The sequence below is a fragment of the Plectropomus leopardus genome, chromosome 7 (assembly GCF_008729295.1).
Source record: "Plectropomus leopardus isolate mb chromosome 7, YSFRI_Pleo_2.0, whole genome shotgun sequence".
Taxonomy (NCBI): Eukaryota; Metazoa; Chordata; class Actinopteri; order Perciformes; family Serranidae; genus Plectropomus; species Plectropomus leopardus.
In genome coordinates this window covers 1383543-1407332 of record NC_056469.1, presented here as the reverse complement: position 1 = coordinate 1407332, position 23790 = coordinate 1383543, and the positions used below count along the sequence as shown (strand labels likewise).

The 23790-nt window shown below is 41.9% G+C and overlaps 1 protein-coding gene across 3 annotated transcripts; it reads right to left on the bottom strand.

Moving 5' to 3' along the window:
- Positions 1-452: 452 nt before the first annotated feature.
- Positions 453-18412, bottom strand: preb (prolactin regulatory element binding). Of its 3 annotated transcripts, none has more exons than XM_042490337.1 (10): positions 18258-18412; positions 15109-15275; positions 13831-14029; positions 12016-12269; positions 6836-6916; positions 6560-6687; positions 6286-6459; positions 5170-5242; positions 4917-5076; positions 453-1485 (listed from the first exon to the last, which is right to left on the bottom strand). In XM_042490337.1, the coding sequence occupies exons 2-10, from the start codon at positions 15241-15243 to the stop codon at positions 1391-1393; spliced, it is 1299 nt and encodes a 432-aa protein (XP_042346271.1). In that variant the 5' UTR covers positions 15244-15275; positions 18258-18412; the 3' UTR covers positions 453-1390. The 3 variants fall into 3 exon arrangements, with proteins under 3 accessions (XP_042346271.1, XP_042346272.1, XP_042346273.1); XM_042490338.1 differs by having other exon boundaries at positions 15109-15272; XM_042490339.1 differs by lacking the exon at positions 18258-18412 and adding an exon at positions 16898-16943 and having other exon boundaries at positions 15109-15272.
- Positions 18413-23790: the final 5378 nt, after the last annotated feature.

Here is a 23790-nt window from a genome sequence, read left to right as displayed (position 1 = left end):
GTCCCACAAATTGCAAGAAATTAGTAAAAGGTGTTTTTAAAAGTTTTAAAAGGGGGATGAGAACTATTAGAAAATAGTCAAAAACTCTGGAAAATATCCCCCAAATATATTTATTATCATTATTACTATGTAATTAATATTATGTTGCAGAAAAAAAACTAAAAATCTATTTTTAAATTTTCTGCATTTTTTTCAAGTAATTTTCTTGTTTGTTGTTTCTTTCTTTTTTTCTTTTTTTGCTAATTTTCAGGGAATTGTTTTTGCAACTCTTTCCTTATTTTTTTGCTGTTTTTTGGGCCTTATGTTATTAAGTTGCTCATAGCCTTCTTGGGTTTTTTTTTTAAAGAAATCAAACAAATTTGATCAGGTTTCAAAGGGCTAAATAACTGTTAAGGTTGTAGACCAAAGACTGCCTGGATGATGATGCAAGACACCAAGAGTGTTTTTTAGGGTTTTTTTTGCTGCCTTTCTCATCAACATTTTATTTCTTTCTTTTTCATTTCACCAAGTTAGTTACAATAATATGGGCATGATTTAAAAACTGTCTTCATATTTTTTAACATTTGCTGGGCAACATTTGCAGTGAGATGTTTCATTTAAATGTCTTCATAAAATTAAGTAATATCCATCTTTTGCTGTTATAACATTTTAAGTTTACACAAACTGCCTGCTTCTAATATGCTCACAGCAACTTCACTCACATATCTGTTTTCTTGTGATATGAAATGATCTTACATTTATTGAGGATGTTGCACCATTGTGCTGAAACATTTACCTAACACTGGGCACCCTGTCAGAGTCAAAGCACGGAGCTGTATGTGTGGATTCAAAACACCTTCATGTACAGCAAGAAATCCATGTTTCACTGTAAGCTTTCTGCTCTCTGCTGCCCACTGCTGGACCAAATGAAAAACACATAAAAAGCTGTTCTTCAAAGAGGCTAATGTCTAATTCAAAGTGTCTGTGTGTAAACAAAAACAAAAGCAGACACATTAAGTGCCAATCATTTCTATATTTTTACATGGTTCCTTAAATATGTCAATAAAAAGATCCCACCCTTAAATATTCATGAACCTGAGCGCTTCAGCTCTCCGACATGGATCCAAAAACAATTAAGAATAATAGATCGAGATCAAAACAAATAAAATCTCACAGTCTGTCCTGGTGTGATTCACTTGGTTGCAGATGTGAGAGGAGCTCCCTGAGTCAGAGCCGAGGAGGAGGAGGATCATGATGTCAGGGCACCGGAGGAGCTGCTCAGTCAGCGCTGCAGCTGGAGGAGCCTCATAGGCTCAGCAGCACTGAGAGCTTTGGGTGCTCCACTGATGACTGCTGATGTTAACAGTTGCAATGGAAGTCGTCTAAAGACTTGAGTGAACACTTGCATGATTTATATAAATCCTGGAAAGAGATTCTGTAGGAGGAGGACAACTCCCACCACCATGAGGCCACAGAGGAACAGCACCAGCCATATGGGAAAGGATCCTGGAGAGGATGGAAGATAACAGATCAGATTATTATCATTTATCTATCTAACGGTCAGACCAGCGCACATCTGAGCGCAGTCATCATCTTACGATAGGGTTCGCGTGTGATTCGTGAAACGTTCTTACCTCTCTGATCATGGCGAAGGAATGATCAGATAGTGATGAATGCAGCAGCTGAAAACAATCATCACTTTACATACCACGCCCTCATATATTGTGGGTTTAGAAACCTCACCCCGAGAGTTTACGACATGCAGAGGAGTAATACAGCCAAGAGGAGAAACCTCTCTGAGCTGGAAATGGAAATGCTAACATTTTAGGTCAAGTTTAACCAACTGGTTCCATTTAGCAGTCTGAAAAGTTTCATCAAAGCAAGCGGCAAAAGTGCAGAATGCTAAGAAATCACCAAGGGGTTTTCCATTACAATCTGTAATGAAAGACATATTTAGGAAATGTCGATGAAATGCAATGACTATGTTTTCATTAGAGCCCAACTGATATGAGATTTTTGAGACCAATACTGATACCTATTTTATGGTGGAAAAATTCACAGATTACCCATATGGCGACCGGTAGAGTGAATTTTTGAGCTGGAATGAAAATAGATCATTTCTATGTGCATTGTGCACTGATTTTGCACCGATATGACGATGCAAAAGTACTAAGAAGGCTGCTTTCTTGAACAAACAACTTCTCTTCTTCTCTTGTCCTCGTAAATGTTCCCTATTTTGCTAAAAACCCTCTAAGTGGGGACGAAGGAGAGTGGAGTATTTTGCTTGAGTTACAGTGGAACTATGGAGTGGAACATTCCCCAAAATGTCAGGAAGGACCACAGCTACAGAACAGTCCCTAAGCAGTCCTTGTTCCCTGATGATCTGCATAAGTCACTTAATGTGTCGCTTGTTGCTTTTTAAATATAACGGCACTGAGAGGGTCAGAAAAGCCGCTAAACTGCAATAAAGTCGGGACGTTAGTAGTCCTCTCCTCCCATCACCCTGGGACCTTAGATCTTCTTGTTCGTTTGCAAAATGATGAGGCCACTGTTTATTAACGTAACAGTTATATTTCAATGTGGCTTACCGTGTAAACGATCTTGACTGACTGTTCCAGTGTCAAAGTGCTGAGAATAGTGTAAACAATGAAGTCAAAGTGCACTCTGCTGGACTAACTATATAATGAAAGCATTTCTAAACCACCCAAGCATCGTTTTCTGCGTTATATGGTCTATAAAAAACAGTTTTCTTATTGCCGCATATCGGTAAAAATATATGCCGATACGCTCCGATATGTCCGTGAAAGGCTAGTATCGGCCAATAATATCAAGTCAAGTCAAGTCAGGTCAATTTTATTTATAGAGCCCATTATCACAAAACATGGTTTGCCTCAGAAGGCTTAGACCCTCACATCACCCAAGGAAAAACCCCTGAAAAAGAACCCCTGTAACGGGGGAAAAAAAGGAAGAAACCTCAGGAAGAGCAGCAGAGGATGATGAGGGATCCCTCTTCCAGGGCAGACAGACGTGCAATACATATCGATAAACCAATATATCGATCAGGCTCTAGTTTTCATTGAGTGATATTCTGCAACTTCTCCTCTGGTGATAATGTTCCAAGAAGCATGACGATGGATGTGCAAAACATTAGCAGCTTTATTTCTATTGCAGCCACAACACTAGCCATCATTATTTCCAATCCAAGGCCACGTAGGTGTGTTATGGAGCGACAAAGGAAAGGCAAAACCCTTATACGTGGGAGCGGCTACGTATGAGTGATTTCTGGGAGGTGATAGTCCATGATATCACAGAGGAATTGTGGATTCAAAACTTCTGGATGATCCGCTCAACATCCACAAGAGTTATGCAATGCAATAACACCTCTTGTAGGCACTCTTTGACTCATCATGTGACCTGTAACAGTACTGATCTACAGCCTACATATATTAATACTATTTTCTTACGTATTGGGTAATAACAGTATAGTATTCATATAAAAGCTCATAATTGAGTCAGACTGGGGAGGGCAAATCAGGCTGATTCCATTTCTAGCACAACAGCTGACTGAGGGCACACAGACTCAACAACTGTGTCTGAGCCTGACACTGGTAAAAATTGAACCCCCTAGGGTACTAGTATTTATACTGTTGCAGTATTTTTTAAAATAATGATTTAATCATTAATGGTATAAACCTGCTTTGGCTTGTTGGTATTTAAAAAGAAGAGAGTTTCAGACCAATCAGAGGTGGGTACCACCAGTGTTGTAGCTGCAGATTGTAGATGCTAATAGGGGCCCCCAGTAGCTCACCTGTTAGAGCAGGTGCCCCATGTACAGAGGCTGTGTCCTTGCCGCAGTGACCACAGGTTTGATTCTAACCCTGACCCTTTGCTGCATGTCATTCCCTCTTTCTCCCCCGAGCCGAGACCTGATGGGAGATCTGAATGGAGCCTCTGCTCATACCCACATTGATTAATTCTAAGACTCCTCTAAGACTCCTAAAGCTTATAATTAGAGCTGGCTCAGGCTCGCCTTGGACCAGCCCTTAGTTAGGCTAACATAGATTTAGTCTGCCAGGGGACTTTCCGTGAGTTAGTGAGCTCCTTTTTCCTTTTCTTGCTCTCTTGATCTGCAAACGCTCATGTCCTTTCACTGCATAACACTAACTCGGCTTCTTCTCCGGAGCATTTGAGCACCCTTGTTTCGTAGTTTTCCTGGATCTTGGCTTCGCCTTAATCGTGTTGATGGCTGTGCTGATGCTGTGATCCTGACTTTGGCTGTGCACGTGTTGTGGCTGAGACTGATGCTGTACCTGCAGTTAGCCTGGATCATGGTCATGGTTGTGCTGTTGCTGTGGTCCTGTCTGTGGCTGCGCCTGTGTCGTGGGTCTTGGCTGCACTGATGCCGTGATCCTGCTCGACAGCAACTTCTACTGCTGTTATTATTAGTCATGCCTCCACTATTAATATACACATATGACTGTTATCACCACTTATATTTGCATGTAACATCACATGCTATCAAAAATTAATAAATTGCATTTATTAATTTTATTTTGATTACTATTGTTATATCTTATTTTATTAGTAATATTACTACTGTGCATCTCTCCCCCTCTCTTCCTCCATATCTCTATCTTCTCTCTTTCTATGTCAATTTGTCTTCTACTGTATTTTAATTGTTTTTTACAACATCTATTGCACATCTATCTGTCCTGGAAGACTGAACCCTCCTCAGTCACTCTTCCCGAGGTTTCAACCATCTTCTTCCCTCCATTATAGGGTTTTTTGGGAGTTTTTTTCTAAGTCGATGTGAGGGTCGAAGGACAGAGGGATGTTGTATGTTGTAAAGCCCTCTGAGGCAAATTGTGCTTTGTGATATTGGGCTTTATAAATAAAACTGACTTGACTTGTTCACTGGATGATAATGCAGGACTTACTTCGGTTATGGACAGCATGTACTTGAATGCGGCTGTCCACAGCGACACTCAGCATGGCTGTTTCATTGTTCCCTTTGATATTTCTGCCTTTCAGGGAGCTGGGCAGGAAAGCCAGGTCTGTCACAACGATGCCATGGGATTCCTGGACATAATATAGCTTCTGCACACAAACACACAAAGTGAGACCAAGTTATCATCACGCAGCAGGGCTGGTTGGTCCATTTATGTTCATCAGTTGGAGATGTGTCTTTACCTGTAGGGAGAAAGCGATGTAGATGGCCACTGATCCTGTCACAGTCCCAAGGCCAAGAAATGTTCCAGAGTCACTGTCAAAGACAAAGTTAAAATGGGTTTATCTGAAATTTTTTGATTAACCTTTACACACAAAATGAAACAAGCTGAAGTTTTTTTAAGAGAAGAACATATAGCCCCTTTTACTCTGCCTGTTCAAGGCAGGAACATTCACCTCACTGCTCTGTGTTAAAGGTACAGTTGCAGAATTGGGGGAAGGAGTTATCTCACCTTTAAGTTGTCAATAGAGGTAGTAACAGCACCAAAATGATGTCTGTATAAAAGGGACAGCCGGCAAGACAGCTCCATGGAATGGATGGATGTGATATTTAGATGGTGTGTTATGAGCGCAACCCACTGCAGGAGATTTAAAAAGTAGCTGACAGCAGTTCAAGGAAGATGAGCAGCTGCCAAAAATGTTGCCGTTTTGGGAGACAATGAGATCCAGGTGCTCCTTACCCCCCCAAGCAGAGGAGGAGATCAGCCACCATAAACGGTAAACGATTGTTATCTTCATGTTATGCCTTTGTTATTGTTGTTGTTTATGAAGTGTTGCCAACACATACGTATGTTACATGTCACACTTGAGCCTGATGCTTTTGTGTAAAATGTCCGTTATGCGTCTTTTGCTTCAGATATGCCAGCATGCTGTCTAACATCACACAATGGAGCAACATGATGCTGCTGTTGTGTGGGTCTTTGTAGAAATGTAAAGATGGGACTCAGAAATCTACTTGCTCTTATAGGATGACTCCAGTAGTTTTAAACACTCAGCTCAATAAATCTAAAGCATTTACAACTCACATTTTCAATTACTGACAACCATTTCCTGATACATGCAGGTGGCGCTGTCATTTCTGAATGTGTTTTTTGACCTTATGGTTTCAAGTATGAAAGCAGTCTTTTGTTATATAATAACTACAACAATTTGTATAGAGGGAAGTAAAAACAGACTTCCTGACCAGGAAAATGAAAAAAGGACAAAAACAAAAACATGATTCCTGAACTGTGCTGGGCCATCAGTCAGTCCTGACAGAACCCTGCCTTCCTCTGTCTATAACATGAAGCTGTCAGTTACCTAACTGCCAGGCTGGAGATGACCTCAGGCCCACAGGGAGCCGTCAGCATGGGCAGGAAGCTCTTGCCGTCCCACTTGGTGAGGTAGCAAGGAGGAGGTTTTCTATCTCTTTTATGAGGAATCTGGACTGTGTAAAGCCTCAGGGCATCTTTTTGGTCTTCTACTTTTCCAAACCTGAAATACATGAAAACATAACCATATATAGTCACTGTCACATCATCCACGTGGATATGGTCAGTTCAACAGCTGTCTTGTTTTGTTTGTTTTTTTTTACCTGCAAGACATATATCGATAAGTCTTCTCAGCTATCTGAGGCATGGTTTCAAGCCACTTAAGACTCATAGCCAGCTGGCTGCCACTCCACATGCTGCAGGAGAAGTCCCGGCCCACTGTCACTAGGTGCTGCAAGACAACATAATGACAAGGACTTCATTTTGTCCCCCTTTTTCACTTACTGCCTCATCTAAGGATTAGGCTGCCTTGCTCAATGGCATATGGGCAGAGCCCAGCCTGCATCAAATATCCACACCCCAAGGTGTGAGTTTCTCACCTTGTTCCCTGGACTTATATCCAGGTCTTCAATCTCCCCGTCATGTGCTTTAAAGTCCAACTTCTTCTTTAGGGAAGGAAACTGTAGAAGAATCAAGAACAAACAGTCAAGACATCAGTGCAAATGTCCACCCCCAGGATGAGAGCCATTTTAAAAAGTGGCCAAAAGTGGAATTATGTCACGTAATGCCACGGGGCCCCACAAAGACTTTTTCCTATCCACTAACATTGGGAAAGAGATGTCTATAAAATACTGGATACATTTTTTTAAGCGATAAAAACAACTACAAAACAACTAATTTCAATATGGAGATTTAATCCATTCCCTTCAATAACATTTGGAAAGTCTAAAAAAGCCGTAAGATTAAATTGTTTGATCGCCATTCAAGCAAGTGAGGTGCTAAACTGGAAGTCAGCTGCTCCATCAGCCGAAGTTACTAGCTCGGACACAGTGCTCATGCTCTGTGGGCCCAGTAATACAGATGATCCAGGTACTTTCATACCACTGAAATGGAGCGATTTTGGCTTCTTTTGGCTCCCCTCCCTGAGCTACCACTTTATCGTGGTGGAGGGGTTTGCATGTCCCAATGATCCTAGGAGCTCAGTTGTTGGGGACTTTATGCCCCTGGTAGGGTCACCCATGGCAAACAGCTCCTAGGGGAGGAACCAGACAAAGCATAGCTCACTAGATCCCTTATGATGAAAGGAAAACATGATCCAAAGTTTCCCTCGCCCGGACACAGGTCACCCCCACCCCCCCCCAATGTCACCTCTCTGGTGGGAAAGGAGCCTGAGCTGGTGCACAAGGTTGGTATTACAACTAGAAAAAGTGGGCCCCACCCCGCAGATAGGATGGGCTCTGGAACCAGTCTTCTCGAGAGGGGTTGAAACTCACTGTCCCTCAGCTCAGTGCCTGTATGTTGGAGTTTAACCCGGTGGACGAGAGGGTAGCCTCCCTCCACCTTCGGGTGGGGGGACGGATCCTCACTGTTGTTTGTGCCTATGGTCCAAACAACAGCTCAGAGTATCCACCCTTTTTGGAGTCCTTAGAGGGGGTGCTGGAGAGTGCTCCTTCTGGGGATTCCCTCATTCTGCTGGGGGACTTCAATGCTCAAGTTGGCAGCGACAGTGAGACCTGGAGGGGCATGAGCTGGAGGAATGGCCCCCACAATCTAAACCTGAGTGGTGTTTTGTTATTGGACTTCTGTGCTCACCACAGATTGTCCATTGGGAACACCATGTTCAGACATAAGGGTGTCCATATGTGCACTTGGCATCAGGACACCCTAGGCCGCAGTTCGATGATCGACTTTTTAGTCGTGTCGTTTGACTTGCGGCCGCATGTCTTGGACACTCTGGTGAAGAGAGGGGCTGTCAACCAATCACCACCTGGTGGTGAGTTGGCTCCTATGGTGGGGGAGGATTCTGGTCAGACCTGGCAGACCCAAACACATTGTGAGGGTCTGCTTGGAACGTCTCCTGTCAGAAGGAGCTTCAACTCCCACCTCCGGAAGAGCTTTGACCATGTCCTGGGGGAGACAGGGGACATTGAGTCCAAGAGGGCCATGTTCCGTGCCTCTGTTGTTGAGGCAGCTGATCGGTGCTTTGGCCGTAAGGTGGTCGGTGCCTGTCATGGCGGCAACACCCGAACCCATTGGTGGACAGTGGCGGTGAGGGATGCAGTCAAGCTGAAGGAGTCTTATCAGGCCACCTTGGCCTGTGGGACTCCAGAGGCAGCAGACAGGTACCGGCAGGCCAAGCAGAGTGCAGCTACGGTGGTCGCCGAGGAAAAAACCCAGGTGTGGGAGAAGTTCAGTGGGGCCGTGGAGAACGACTTCCGGATGGCTTCGAAGACGTTCTGGACCACCATCCGCCATCTCAGGAGGGGGAAGCAGTGCTCTGTCAACACTGTGTTTGGTGGGGACAGTGCGCTTCTGACCGCGACTCGGGATGTTGTGGAACGGTGGAGGGAATACTTCGAAGACCTCCTCAATCCCACCGACATGCCTTCCCGTGAGGAATCAGGGCCTGGGGACTCGGGAGTGGGCTCTTCCATCTCTGGTCCTGGTCATGGAACTGTGGACCAGCTCTGGACCCTTGGCAGGATCCTTGAGGGTGCATGGGAGTTTGCCCAACCAGTCCACATGTGCTTTGTGGACTTGGAGAAGGCATTCGACCGTGTCCCTCGGGGAGTCCTGTGGAGGGTTCTCCCAGAGGAAGAGGTATCGGACCCCCTGATACAGGCTGTCCGTTACCTGTACGACCGGTGCCGGAGCTTGGTCCACACTGCTAGCAGAAAGTCGGACTCCAGTGAGGGTTGGACTACGCCAGGGCTGCTCTATGTCATAGATTCTGTTCATAACTTTTATGGACAGAATTTCTAGGCACAGTCAGGACATTGAGGGGGTCCAGTTTGGTGACCTCAGGATTGGGTCCCTGCTTTTTGCAGATGATGTGGTCCTGTTTGCTTCATCAGGCCGTGACCTTCAGGTCTTACTGGATTGGTTTGCAGCCGAGTGTGAAGCGGCTGGGATGAGAATTAGCACCTCCAAATCCGAGGCCATAGTTCTCAACCGGAAAAGGGTTAGGGGAGTGCCCTCTCCAGATCGGAGAAGAGATCCTGCCCCAAGTGGAGAAGTTTAAGTACCTCAGGGTCTTGTTCACGAGTGAGAGAAGGATGGAGCGGGAGATCGACAGGCGGATCGGTGCTGTGTCTGCAGTAATGTGGACTCTGCACCGATCTGTCGTGACGAAGAGGGAGCTGAACCGAAAGGCAAAGCTCTCAATTTACCGGTCGATCTTGGTTCCTAACCTCAACTATGGTCATGAGCTTTGGGTAGTGACCGAAAGAAAAACAATGCGGGTACAAGTGGCCAAAATGAGCTTCCTCCGTAGGGTGGCTGGGCTCTCCCTTAGAGATAGGGTGAGAAGCTCGGTCATCCGGGAGGAACTTGGAGTAGAGCCACTGCTCCTCCATGTTGAGAAGAGCCAGATGAGGTGGCTTGGGCATCTAATTAGGATGCCTCCCGGACGCCTCCCTGGTGAGGTGTTCAGGGCACGTCCCACCAGTAGGAGACCCCAAGGAAGACTCAGGACATGCTGGAAGGACTATGTCTCCCAGCTGGCCTGGGAACGCCTCGGGATCCCCCGGGAAGAGCTGGACAAAGTGGCCGGGGAGAGGAAAGTCTGGGCTTCTCCGCTTAGGCTGCTGCTCCCGCAACCCGACACCGGATAAGCGGAAGAACATAGATGGATAGATGGACACTACTGAGCAGCTCTCACAGGAATGAACTGTACCACACCCCAACCATGGTTGTATCCAGATTTTCCTGATACATATGTGGTGGGCACCCATAATGCTATTTTCCAAACCTTCAGAGGCTGTAGAAACTCCAGTTTAGCCAGTGCAAAGCTGAGGCTGATCCAAGACCACTTCCTGCTCGATAAGCAGACTTGATGATGATGTATTCTGAGAGGGGAGTGGGGTGGAGGGAATGTGGGGTGGGCTAGCAAGCTAGCAGCAGTCTTTCAATGTTGCTGGCTAGCAGTAGGAAGGACGCCAATCATCAAGCCTTGACTTTATCACCTTATTGTTTCAGCACAAGGCATAGCTTGGGTGTGGTTAAGGTAGCTGTAAAGAATACGGAACATTGACAGAACTGCAAGATGGACCACAAAAACTTGTTTACAGTCATGTGATCCCAATGATGTGCTAAAGTTAGATGGGGGCAAGAAGTGCTGAACACCAGTTGGGAATCATTGGGAATGGAGGAAAGTGAATATGCCTTAGATGGACATGCATGCAGCAGCTGTCATCAGAAATTTTCCAGGCACATTGGATATGATTCCTACACTTGACGGAAAAGTGATTTTTCCCACAGGTTGACCAATATACCTGGTGTGGAGGCAACCCATATCACAGATGACTTCGTCCTGCAGACCTCCTACTAAATGGCTAGCCAAATGAAGGTGCACAAGTGTATTGAGGCTTATAACTATTTTGTGTGTTGCTGGGTAAACAACATCGGATCGAAAGCAGCACTGAATGACTGCTGTCTTGTTTTTGCTTGGATGAGTATGTTTGTTTTTTATATTGCTTCATTTCAACTCTAAAGTAATTTTACATGAATGGATGAAGAACTGGCATCAGGCTTTGCGCTATCTGGGTAAATGTAGCTACTTTTTTCTCCCTCGTTCTGTGAGGTCAACCACTCTCAGAGTAACACCGCTGAAAACATGACATACAAAACATACACAAGTATTGTCTGACTCTGCTCCTCTAGACTTTAGATGGAGGTTTTTAATCCATGTCAGCCGACATTGCTCTGTGAGTTTTTCACACCTTTATGTGTCTTTATGTGTATTTACTTTCTGGACTTGAAAGTAGCTCTTACGGTTCTCCCAATTTGACCGGTTGGCAAAGCCGTAAACTGCACAAAACTTTGGCATTTTTATAGCACTTCTCCATGCAGAAATCACTTCCTGCCCCCCAACTGCAGTTCTTTGCTGTGATGTGACGGCATGTGCAAACAACCTATAGGGAGCATTTCCACCAACTGGCTATCATACTTCAACATCCACTTTACAACCATAAAAGCAATGTCCTCATCTTCCAAATGAATCAAAGTAAAGCTGTACATGATGTGGAGACTGAATACACCACTCAGACATACGGTAGCTGATCCAAGCAGACAAAGCTCTGTCCAAAATGACAGTGAATCTGGGGTTGGCTTACATTTTCAGTGGCAATACTTGATACCAAATATATTCCAGCATACTTTTAACCCTTAAAGACTGTTTTGTCACAATTTATGCACTTTTTATTCTTCATCTTTTAATAATTTCTGCCGTGTTCATGCATATGGCATATATTTTGACAAAACTGTGTACTTTTGCTTTATCCTGGAATTTCCGGGTCCATCTAAAAACAGTGACATCATGACAAAAACCTGGCATTTAAAGGATTACAATTCTGAAAATTAATGAATATTTGATATGTAATATTTGGTTTGTTTAAAAAAATAACTAAATGAAAGTAGAAAATAACATTAATGGATAATATTTTTTAAAGCTTGATTTTGAAAAGCTTGTTTTGTGCAAAGAGAGATACCAGTGTGTGTAATATTAAAACAGGCCCAAAGGGTTAAAGTGAAAAGAAGGACAGTGACAGACAGTACTTACCTCCCAGACTCGTATGTGTCCATCTGTGCCTCCAGTCAGCAGGAGGCTCAGATCAGAGCTGAACCTGACCACCTTCTGAAGCGGGTCCTCTGGGTTCAAGTCTGACTGGACTTTGGCCAAATCGCTCACAGAGATACGAGCCGTCTCATCCTTCATAGCTGATGTGTCTCCAGATGCTGCAGCTTCTTCCTGTCCACCTTTCTCTCCTTTTCCAGCTCGTCGCCTGGCGTTACCCTGCTGCACGCCACTTCCCCCTACACACAGGACACACATTTTTACTGGGTAACAAAGACACCTAGGAGGAAACACATGGGGTTCTGTGAACAAACACATTTAGAAATATATACAGTTGTAATATAAGCACAATGGAAATAGAAAAAGAGTAAAACTGTGACACAAATTACTGTCAGTCTCCTCCTAAGCAGTGCTAAACACCAACAGAAATACATCTGTACCATGTTTGAAAGGGGGACTTAATAAGTAAGAGGTAAATAAAGAGAAGAAACCACTGAAACATTTTCAAAGACCTCTGTTCCTGATGCTGTCTACTGTTTATCTGTTCTCCTGCCTGTATGTGACATCGCACAGACATACCAACAAGGCAACACACACACACGAGCTGAAAGTCTGACTCGCTCTCCAGTGGTAAATTCAGCGGCAGTGGGAATACAGCCATCTAGCAGGTTTACCTGAGTTTAAAAAAACACACGTGCACATGCTGATTGCAATGGTAATGAGGTATCTGAGTGGCAATCATTTTTATGAGTGCCTGATGAAAGTTCAGCTCACAACAGCAGCACTCTGATGTTCACCACCAGACAATGTATAACCAACCTGAAGCACTTTTAACCAGCTTCTTGCTAATTTTGGGCCTTGTCTTGTTAAGTGCTCTCTGCCCTCACCCTATGTTTTTGGAAGAAATAAAACCCTATTTGCTCATATTTCTAAGGGTTAAAAACCTTGTATGGTAGCCTCAGGCACCAGTGTCTAAATGTGTGAATGTGACTCATCACGTGAAGGCGCTTTGAGTAAGCCATTCTAATACACTCATATAAATTGTGTGCAAATATTTAGACATACTAGTGGAACATTTTTCGTCTAACTTCGGAAATTCTTGATTCAAGAAGTGAGCCTGAGCCACAAACTATTATTTAAAATGTTTTTGAGACATCAGACAACTTGACATTGGCTCAAAGACGACTTACTAACTACTTTAAGTCAGCTTAGAAATCCTTGCCAACACTGTGGAAGGGTAGACGCATCCCAGTTGTTAAAATATGGCTTGATGATCTTGTCAGTACTCTTGAGCTGAAGAGGACAGGCTATGTTAGAAAATGAGCAGGTGAAATTATTTGACACCACCTAGCAACCTTTTATTTGATATTTGGAGAATCAGTGTAGTGCCATTTGATGATTTTTGCTATTAACTGCGTGTTGAATCCTTTGATTTAGTCTTGGGTGTCTTGGTTGGGTGGGGCTGTGTGCTTTGTTTGTTTTAATTTTTTTCTATTGTCTTTCCCAATCCTGAATGCTGTCTGTCATACTGTCCCTCCAAGTGAAAACACATTTTTGTAACTCTGAAAAAGAGCACACTGCTCCTTTCTAACATTACAACAGTTAGATATGAAAGTTATCCACCTCAAAACTGGCTAATTACAAACATTTTTTAAAATATGCTAAAATAGGTTAGTACAAGTGTGTGTCACACATATGTACTTGCAATAGACAAATGAATCAGCCACACATCAAATAAGAGCAACATATATGTAGCATACTTATTTCACAAGATTTCAAGATTATATCAGAGTGTCTTACCATCTTTAGCAGCAGCTTTGCCGCCTTCTTTCTGTGTGCTGTGTTTAAACCTCATCAGACAGCAGGTCCCATCCTGTCCCGCAGCAATCACACCATCCCCCACAGCCATGTTCATGGTGGCCCGGGTGTCAGTATCATGAGCGTGAAGGAGACTGGCACTGTACTTGTGTTCTCCAACCAGCTGTAGATCCAGGAAGTGCTGAAACACACGGACATGAGTCTGCCACTGCTGCTGCTACTTTACACACACCTTTGCTGCTTGTCATTCCTTTTCTCTCTCCCTTGTTCGTGCTATATCTGTCCTATCAAATAAAGGCATTGAAAAAGCCCAAAAAGTCTCCATCTGAGCACTTGTGTTAAAATTTCATTACTGCCTGCATTTCTTACACTAGTAGGTCAAAGTGCCCTGCGCACACTTATTAGATCCCTCCTCAGTTTTTTTTCCCATAAAAGGGTTTTTCGGGGAGTTTCCTTGGTTGATGAGAGGGACTAAGGACAGAGAGATGTCGTATGCCGTAAAGCCCACTGAGGCAAATTGTCATTTTTGTTAATGGGCTTTATGAATAAAATTGACTCTTGTGAGCTGCTCAGTAGTCATGTTAGCTGTTGTGTTGATACAGTAGGAGCTATTGCTGTCAGCTGGATACAGCACATCTCCTTTCACAGAGCAAATGATGGAAACTCACTCAAAACTTTGTCCAACCGGACATAAAACAGGCGCTGTCACCAAAATAACTACCCCATCCTACACCGATGATGTATTTTCCTGTTCCATGCTGTTCAGAGACGCATCAGGACGCAATAGTTTTTATATTACAAAAGATGTGTTGGTCAAATGTGTCCCAGACTGCCACAGCAAGTGATTTGAGTGTTTGGATCACAATGTTGTCTTGGTGGTCGTTTACACTTGTATTTAGCACTGTCCACTTGTAAACAGATCACGCAAGAGTGTGGTGAAATAAATCACCAAACAGCATATATAGCACTCCTAATGAATGTCTTAGCTCCAAAAATATATAATCTATTGATTGTATGATATGATGTGATGGCAGATGTGTTAAACATGGCAGGCCGCCACAAAGAATGGAATGTGTGGGAAACCTTGCATTTCAAAAAAAGAAAGCGCAACCAAATACATATAACACAACTATATATTCAATCAAAACCCACCCAAATACACACAACACAACCAAATACACGCTGCATTGTTGTTGAGTTTTGAGAGCAGTATTCTATTTAACAGTTCAATCGGTGAAACAGCTGGTGGTCAGTACTTACCACAGCATTCTTTATGCCTGTCTTGGAAGCCCCCCCTCCTCCTGCTGTGATCACCAGCCCTGTTTGAGGGTCCACTTTAACGGAGTATAAGGGAAAGGGGGCTCTGTACAGATCTGGCACCCTCCTCTTCCCCATTGTTGTTGTCCAAGTCACTCACACTAAAACTGCTGAATTCAGAGCACAGAGAAAAAACAGAGTGTTAGTGTATCTATTTTCTTATGGCAGAATAACTAGGCAGGTAGACTTTGATGGTTCTTTCGGCTTTTGGGTAGAGCACATTGAGCTGGACTTGTGTTTTCAATTTCAGTCAACAGTGTCAGGGGAGCAGTCTTTTAAAAATTACCTCTTTGGGCCTTAATTATCGTTCCCCCATTTGGTTGACTACGGTCATATTTGTTTGGCAGCATATGGTCAAAACTTCCAGTTGTCACTGAATTTTTCATATATCTATGATGTTTACATCTTACAGTCAATTCTGAATGAAATAATAATGAACCAGCACAAAAACAATACACAAATATAAACATCTAAGTCAGTCAGTTCTACAAGAGTTTTCAAACATTTTTCATATGCAGTGTTCTGTCATTATTAATCTAGCCAATATCAGCTACTCAAAACATGATGGTGGTACCTCTACCCACTAAAATACAGGCAATACAACAAAAGCAATGCATGCCCAAAACAGAAAATACAAGAGGACACAGGATTTGTGTCAGTTGGAATCTCAAAAGCTGATTACCACAACAAACACGCATTATAGTGTAGAGACGAAAAATTAGCTAATTCATCAGTTACTCAATCAACTGCAAATTAAACAGTTGTTTAAACTGTTAAATAAAAAATATAAAAAATAAAGCTGCAAGCAGCGATGAATGGGCCCTTGCACCCCCACTTATGTCAGGGTACTGGTGGGACTCCAGCTAAAGCGGTCGATCATTTCTGTGAGAGTCGGATAATATACGCAAAGTTTGGAGTGAGCTATTTCACATGGTGTAGTACTTCCAGTGGCAACTAGGTGGCACCGGAGGAGAGGGAAATTCCATGTCATCTTTGTGTACATCATTTGTTAACCAAACCACATAAATATCACGTAAATCCAATGATAATTGTTCCTCAAGGCTTACTTCCTGCTGCCAGTAGGTGGCGCTATGATGAGCAGTGAATATTGCCATGCAGATGTGTTCACGGAGGGACCTTAATGAAACCTATGAGGTCTCAGGCAGATTGGACAGTGTACATCAAAATTGTACGCCACATAATGGGAAAACCGTAAAAGTTTTGCCCAGACCATTAATATCTTTCAAGTGGAAAGGCCTTAAGATCATACAGACAGAATTTCAACTGGATCCAATTAAGTAGGTAGGCCAAGTTGATGAAAGTTTAAAAAAACTTTTTTTCCAGTTGCCACTAGGTGGGGCAATCACGACTAGTGAATCTTGTTATACAGATGTGTTCAGGATAGGACCCTCATCAAACCTATGAAGTTTAAGGCAGATCGAACAAATTACACCAAAGTTATAACAATTTCCTGTTTTATGGCGAGACATCAAAATTGTACGCCACATAACAGGAAAACTGTAAAAGTTTTGTACGGACCATTAATAACTTTTCATCACCAAGGGGTTGAGAATGGACACACCAATTCGGATGAATCCTGTAGGACAAGATAGCAAAAGTACAAGACCCGAAATCGCCAAAAATCAGCACAAAATTCAAAATGGCCGACTTCCTGTTGGGTTTGGGGGGTGGGTTCAAAAGGCTTTTTTGTGCGTCTAGGCATGATACATACCTGTGCTGAATTTTAAATGAAACCAGCCAATGGGGCTACACGTTAGGAGGCGCTGTGGAGCCACTTTGCTGTGCCCATTTCTGAAACCACCAAAATATGAAATTTTTCACCAGGCCAGACAAGCGTACCAAGATTCATGAGTTTTTGAGCATGTTTAGACCTCCAAAAATGCGATTCATTGGAGAGTAAAATAATAATTCCTTGCATTCCAAGAGGGTCCTCGCACCGTTCCGTGCTCGGGCCCTAATCATCTGGTTCCCGCTTCTCTAATGTGAAGAATTGCTGCTTTTCTCTGGCTTATATTATTGTACAAAATTATTACATCTTAAGACATCATATTGGGCTCTGGAAAATAGTGGACCAACCGATAAAACACTCAGCAAATTCATCAACAATTAAAATAGATACCATACCACTAGTCTAAGCCCTTGTGTCGTGTGAAATACAAAAAATATACACAAGTTGAACCTCAGTAGTTTTTGTAGTTCAGTTAGAACACACCTTTACCACAGTGCCGAAGGCTTGGAAAGGATGGAAATTACAAAAATGTGAATGCTGCTCCACAATATCGATATACAGTCAAAGTGGAACACAACAATCCATACAGAACTTTTGAAGCTCATATGTCAACATTAATATTTAAGAATTTATAATCATTAAATCATTTATTAACTGATATGCCTTCTTTTAACCATTTGAAAATAACATGGGAAGAGGGCAACAAGCCACTTTACAAGAAATTAACCACAAACGTTCAAGAAATAAATAACAATAAATAATAAATACTATTTTCTGGACATTTTCCCCTCGTGTTTTTTATAACATCTTAGAAATATCCCCAGCTAATTTTATATTATAATTTTATATTATAATTTTGCAGAGCACTGATGAAGGGAGGACTGTTGCGTTGCACTGTTAGCTGCTGTTTAGTGTGCTTGTTAACTAGCAGCCGAATACAATGTTTTAACAGAATGTTTCATGAATTGCTTTGATTGTAATAATAAAAGTGTGTGAGACTGAGGACTGGGTCTGTCTCTGCTGGCTGTCAGTGCAGTGAATGCAGCAGATTGTCCACTCTGTTCTCCGTCTCCTGCACAGGTCTGACAGAAGCGTCAGTCATTGAGGTGGGCTGTTAGCCTTGTCACTAACACCACAGGCTCAAAACCAGATGCAATATCTGTGAATAAAATATAAGCCACTGCTGTTGTCGGCAGTAACGTCAGTAAACTTCAGTCACATTACAACCTCAGTCTAAGTTAACGCGGATGTCAGTTTCGTTTAGCAACAGCTAACAGCTACAGTTAGCACTGACGCTGCATCCCGCTAGCTCTTGCCGGTGATTTAATCAGCAGTCCCCTACCTGTGCAACTGGCCCGTTTGTCTTCCGTTCTTATCGTATCGGATAGCTAACTAAGAACCAAATCAGATGATTTCATAGTGGTCTGTCAACGACAAAGGCTTGTAATGAAGAGGAAGAGCTAAGTGCTAGCAGCTGCCACAGACAACTCGACAGCAACTTCCCGACCTACACGTCAGCAGCGTAGCATACGCTGCGTTCTGACGTCACCACAAGACCGCCCTTTCTTTTTTTTTTTTTTTCAAGTTTTGTGTAAAAATGATTTGTATGTAAATGTTTGTGAAATTTTCCACAATAATAAGACAATGTGGCATGGCTTTATTAGAAATTATATTATGAAATTATAAATGATAAAATATCATAAAATAAACAAAAAACAAGGAAGTAAGACAGACATGACATGAAAAAAAACAATGTAAAAAATAATAACTAATAATAATTCTGTTAAATAATTGTGCATATATTATCATGATAAATACATAAATGCACACTTACATACTCAGCATATTTACATATTTTATTTTAAATATTTAGATATTTACATACTGAGCTAACTGCTTACTCTTACTGTATTTCTATTTTCTATTTGATGTTTTTATATACTTGTGCTGGTACTTATTATTTCGATTTGCTGTAATTCTCTGTGCTGGCATCAGAGTGACTGTAACAAACTGTAATTTCTTTTTCTGTAATTTCTCTTTCTATGCTGGTAAAACCGTCTCCTTTGTAGCCCACAGTGTCAGTTAAATGAACTGAATGATCGAATCATAGCAAGCTAACATTGTATGTATCATGTCCATTTTGACAAAAGTTTAAACATATATACATATTGTGAGTGTGATCTAAGCAGCTAACAAAGGTTATCTCCAGCAGTTCGCCAACAACCCACTTTTATACACGCAAAGAACCTTTATAAAAAATGAACTGCATGGCAACCAGACTGAGCATCTAATTGAGACAGAACTTTTTTTGTCAAAATATGTTGTCACACCGGGTTAGTAAAGAGACTGGGCGTTTAATTGGGACTAGGCTTTTATTTGAAGTTTTACGGTATTCTTATTATTTCATTATTTCCTGGTGCTAGAATCTAAACTGATTATATATCAGCCTAACACATTAGAAAAAGATATGCCAGCATTTCTATCCTCAAACACAAAATTGTCCAATCAGTCAGATGTCAAATCACACTTTAGACCTGAATCCAACCAACAATCTGTCTCAAGCAGCAGTGGTCCTTGCTCCTCATGCTCAGGCATACAGTTTATTAATTACAAAGCAGGCTGTTCTCTGTGGTAATCGTCATCGTCACGGTAACATCATTAGGGAAATCCAGCTACGACTTAATTACTGATGATGCATCCCCAAGCTTGGTTATTCTCTATGGATGACAGCACGTCTGAGACAAAGGCTAATTCTACATGAGTCCTCAGAATGTAGGTGACATGTTCCTATCATGTCGTTTAGTCTCTAAATCCACAAGCACATAACAAAAAAGTGTGTGTCTCTGTGTTTTAGTGATTCGACCTTGACAGTCAGTTTGGGGCACTGAAGCTGGAGACATGGCTGATGAAATGTTTCTGGTCGATAGTCAACAATCTGCGTAATGATCAGAGGGCAGCACGGTTTGAGTGGAATAATCAATACAGGCCTACTGGCAGTGAGCTGTTATTGAAAGGAGCTGGTGTCAGATAAGTTCAATGTACATGTATGAATGTAGTGTAAGTGTTTGCAGCACTGTGCAAACACACTATCTTTCACACTCAGCTGTCACTACAGGGTTTAGTCTGGAAGCAGCCCCAGAGAATTGACTCTGCCTGTTCCCAAACATACTGAGCAATCAGTCTCACAATTTATTAGGGCCCGAGCACAAACTAGAGCAATAGGCGGGTTTCCATTAACCCTTAAATTGAGCAGAACTAAAATTGTCATTATGAAATATGCCTAATGGAAACGCATCAATTTCGAGAAAAAATCCTATTTATCACAAAAAGTTTTTATGTTCTCATAAGGTGGTATTTCAGATGATTTGAAAAAAGCATATTTCACACAACTGCAATGGAAACACTTTTTTGAATCCACAACTCCTCTGTGAAATTGTGGACTATCACCTCCCAGAAATCCGGCTTACATGGCCACTTCCACCTCCAAGGGGCTTGCCTTTCCATTATCACTCACAGTTGTGTTTTAGCGACATTTAGAGAATATCGCATATACGTATTTTGTGCAAATCTGTAATAGAAACCCGCCAACTGATACTCAATTGGGGATTTATTCTTTTTTTCCACTTTAAATGTAAACAAAGTGTCAGAGTGCATAAAAAGCATCAAAATAGAGCTTTTTCATTTAAACAAACCAAAAAAGCGCCAGGTGAGGATTCTCCCCCTGACCCCTTGAATGTCCTCAAATCCAAAAGTGACCCTGCGTACACTTGACCTGAACAATGCTGCTGTGACTGGATTCACCTCTTGCCAAAGATGAGTGATGACAGCAAATATTGAAGGATTGAAACTAGACAATTCATTTATTATATATATTGATTATATACTGATGTTGATTAAATGGCCCATTGCTTCCTGTAATGTTGCGAAAGTGGCCCCTGGGCAACACAAGTTGAATATCTTTGTAGTAGAGCGAGACCCAAGTGGCATGCCCTATATTTGATAAGAGTCTATGCTTTTGCTTGATAAGAGTCCTGGCTTGATGCTAGTATTGGGTCAAATAATTGAGACACTTTTTGGCAAGAGAAAGTCAGCTTTGTGTGATAAGCACAATTTACTCAAAAGGGTAACTTTACAACTCTCTTAAATATAAAAGACTGTAGAACCCAAGTCAAGACATACAGTGTCAAAGATTACAGTCATCAAACATTCAGTCCTTGTTTGTAAAGCTCCTTTAGTGTGAACATGCAACCAATTACACACAAAAACTAATATATATTTATTTTCTTTTGAGTTGACAGTACTGCAACTGTAACATTTTGCCCACATTGGCAACTTTGGTTGACTAACTTATGGAAAATTTCAAACATTTGTGTATTACGCTGTACAAACACTTTCCCAAAAGGCAATGAGTCACAACAGGCTATAATATTGAAAAGCATCTCTCATGCTATAAAATTGAAAATACACAATGATTTAATAATAAAAATTGTGCATCCGGAGGAGGGTTACAATTAGTTGCAACTTAGCTATAAATACAGATTGCTTCGGTAATCATTTTATCCCACCCTGCTTTTGTGTCTTAAGGCTGTGTAAAAGCAGCGGGGATAAGGAGTTACCCATTGGGCTCTGGCATTATTTTTTTCTCATACCGGTGGTCAGAAAATCTGGGTTATGCTGTCCAATGTGCGTTAGATTATTTGGTGTGTTTCTATTCACCAAACAATAGCGAAGAAGCAGCAACACGTCAATCTTAACAACAGTCTCTGCAGTGCTGCTATGGTTGACTGGAATAACATTGTTGGGTCATCCAGATCTAAAGTTTCATTTGCCCTCAGTAATGTAACCCACATGGATACCAATCAGCTGCTTGCTATACTGACCTCAGCACCTGTTGCTGACGACGGACAGGTAAAAGCTTCCAGAAGTAACTATCACTACCTGCCAACATAGCTAGAGTGACTGCTCCACGCCACCCAGGAATTCTACTGGTATTTGGCGGCTGGGTGGGTACTGATGTTAGGCCCTGCCTGTCAGGACCTCCTATGTGCAGGATTGTGCGAGAGTCTGTTCATTGCTGCTGGCAGCTTTGATTTGGACATTAAATTTAATAATATAGTTTGCACATCTCATATTGTGTGGTTTGTTTACCAATGTGTTCTTTTTGTTAGTCAATACATGGAAGTGTCAAGTGATTTCTGGCGCAAAACAGTTTTCCCACAGGACCAAATAAAGTATCTATCGATCTATTAAAATTGTGTCTGCAGTTCCAGTTTGACCATCGCAGGCAAAGACCATGGACAGCCCAGGAAGTGGTGGCTTTGTCCAGTCAAAGTTTTCATCGTCATTTTAGCCTCCCACTTCGCTTAAATTCACTGTTGCTTACATGCAGTTGGATCAAAGTAGGTTTAATTTTTACAAGTTGAAGCAAAATTCTGTTATCGGCTCTCTGTTATGTGTGGGTATTTAACAGCTGGGAACATGTGGAATTTTAATAAATAAAGCATATTCCTCCTAAAACCACTGCCGTCATAGCGTCTATGAGCAAGGCACCAGCGCCTAACTAACAGTTGCCTCACAAGTCTTTAGCACCAGAAGAGACGCTGTCATCCTTCGTCTGGCCTACATATGATCATGCATGTCTTATTAACAGTGAAGTCAGAGGCATCGTGTGAACTGAGCATCTTGTTGTGATCCGGATCTTTAGGAGGATGGAGGGAAGGAGGCGCTGATGCTGTCAGGGGGCGGGGATACGGGGGGAGAAAATGTGGACATGGAGATGTGGCCGTCAAGTTAGAAAGGAAAAGCTGGAGTAAATACGGAAGCTTATCTTCAAAATAAAAGCACCATCGTTGGTGCACTATGAAATATCAAATTCCATTTGTCTGCCAAATTAGTGTTCTGGACTTTGGACTTCAACCACATTTTGTAAAATCACAATTGACTATGGTATTATAGTAATTTAAACAGTTTGTCACTGAAAAGATGTGAGACTTGAGCTTTTATAGAGACTGTTAACAAAATCTTTGAAGCCAAAGAAGCCTGCTGAATGCTTACACAGGTCTGTGCTGAGATTAAAACCCCAAATCTATAACTCAAGGTGGCCCACTTAATAGCTATCGCCAAAGCTCTCAATCACATCTTAAAGTCTCACTGAATTGACTTTACTTAGTTGTTATGGTTATGGATTGGGCTCATTTGTCATCACATCACCTCCATAACAAAGGAACCATCTCCATCCACAGCTAAAAGCCATAAGATTGGTTGGAAGCCCTGAAAACAATAGTAAGCAGACCATTTCCGAGATCAGGAATGCACAATATGCTCAGCTGTGCTGAAATGTAAGAGAGGGTCCATTGAAATGAATTAAATTTCAATTTCTAGACCACAGAACATTAGAGGTTGACATATGGCAAATGCAGCATAATGTGGGATGATTTACTTAACAGCATGTAACAGTAATATTATAGCCACTATTTGTCAGTAAAATCAAAATCAAAAGGTCCATGGTCCATTCAAAGTTTCTGTGTTTCTTTCATTTCTTACTCTGGTAAAAAAAAAAAAAAAAAAAAACAAAGAAAGACATTTAATTAATTCAAATAAAAACATTTTGCCTACCCAGGTGCATGCTGGTACTTTACCTGCATACCTATGTAACCACAGGTGCCCTGTATTACCCAGTTCACATACAACAAAACAAAACAAACAACAAACAGAACAAAATACTGATTATGCAAAAAAATATGAAAAACAGAATTATAATAACAATCACACAAAACAAAAAAACTAGCAAAAGAAAACACTATCAAAATCTCATCTAGCCTAAATAAAGCAAAGATATGTAAACACTATTACTTATGATTAGCAAACAACAACTA

What these genes read in the sequence shown, in the direction of transcription:
- preb (XM_042490337.1), bottom strand. Translation starts at nt 15,243, where the DNA reads ATGGGGAAGAGGAGGGTGCCAGATCTGTACAGAGCCCCCTTTCCCTTA. An exon ending in CAGGCATAAAGAATGCTGTG is followed by an intron (nt 14,030 to 15,108) that starts GTAAGTACTGAC and finishes CGTGTGTTTCAG; the next exon opens with CACTTCCTGGATCTACAGCT. An exon ending in TATCGATATATGTCTTGCAG is followed by an intron (nt 6,460 to 6,559) that starts GTAAAAAAAAAC and finishes CATGTATTTCAG; the next exon opens with GTTTGGAAAAGTAGAAGACC.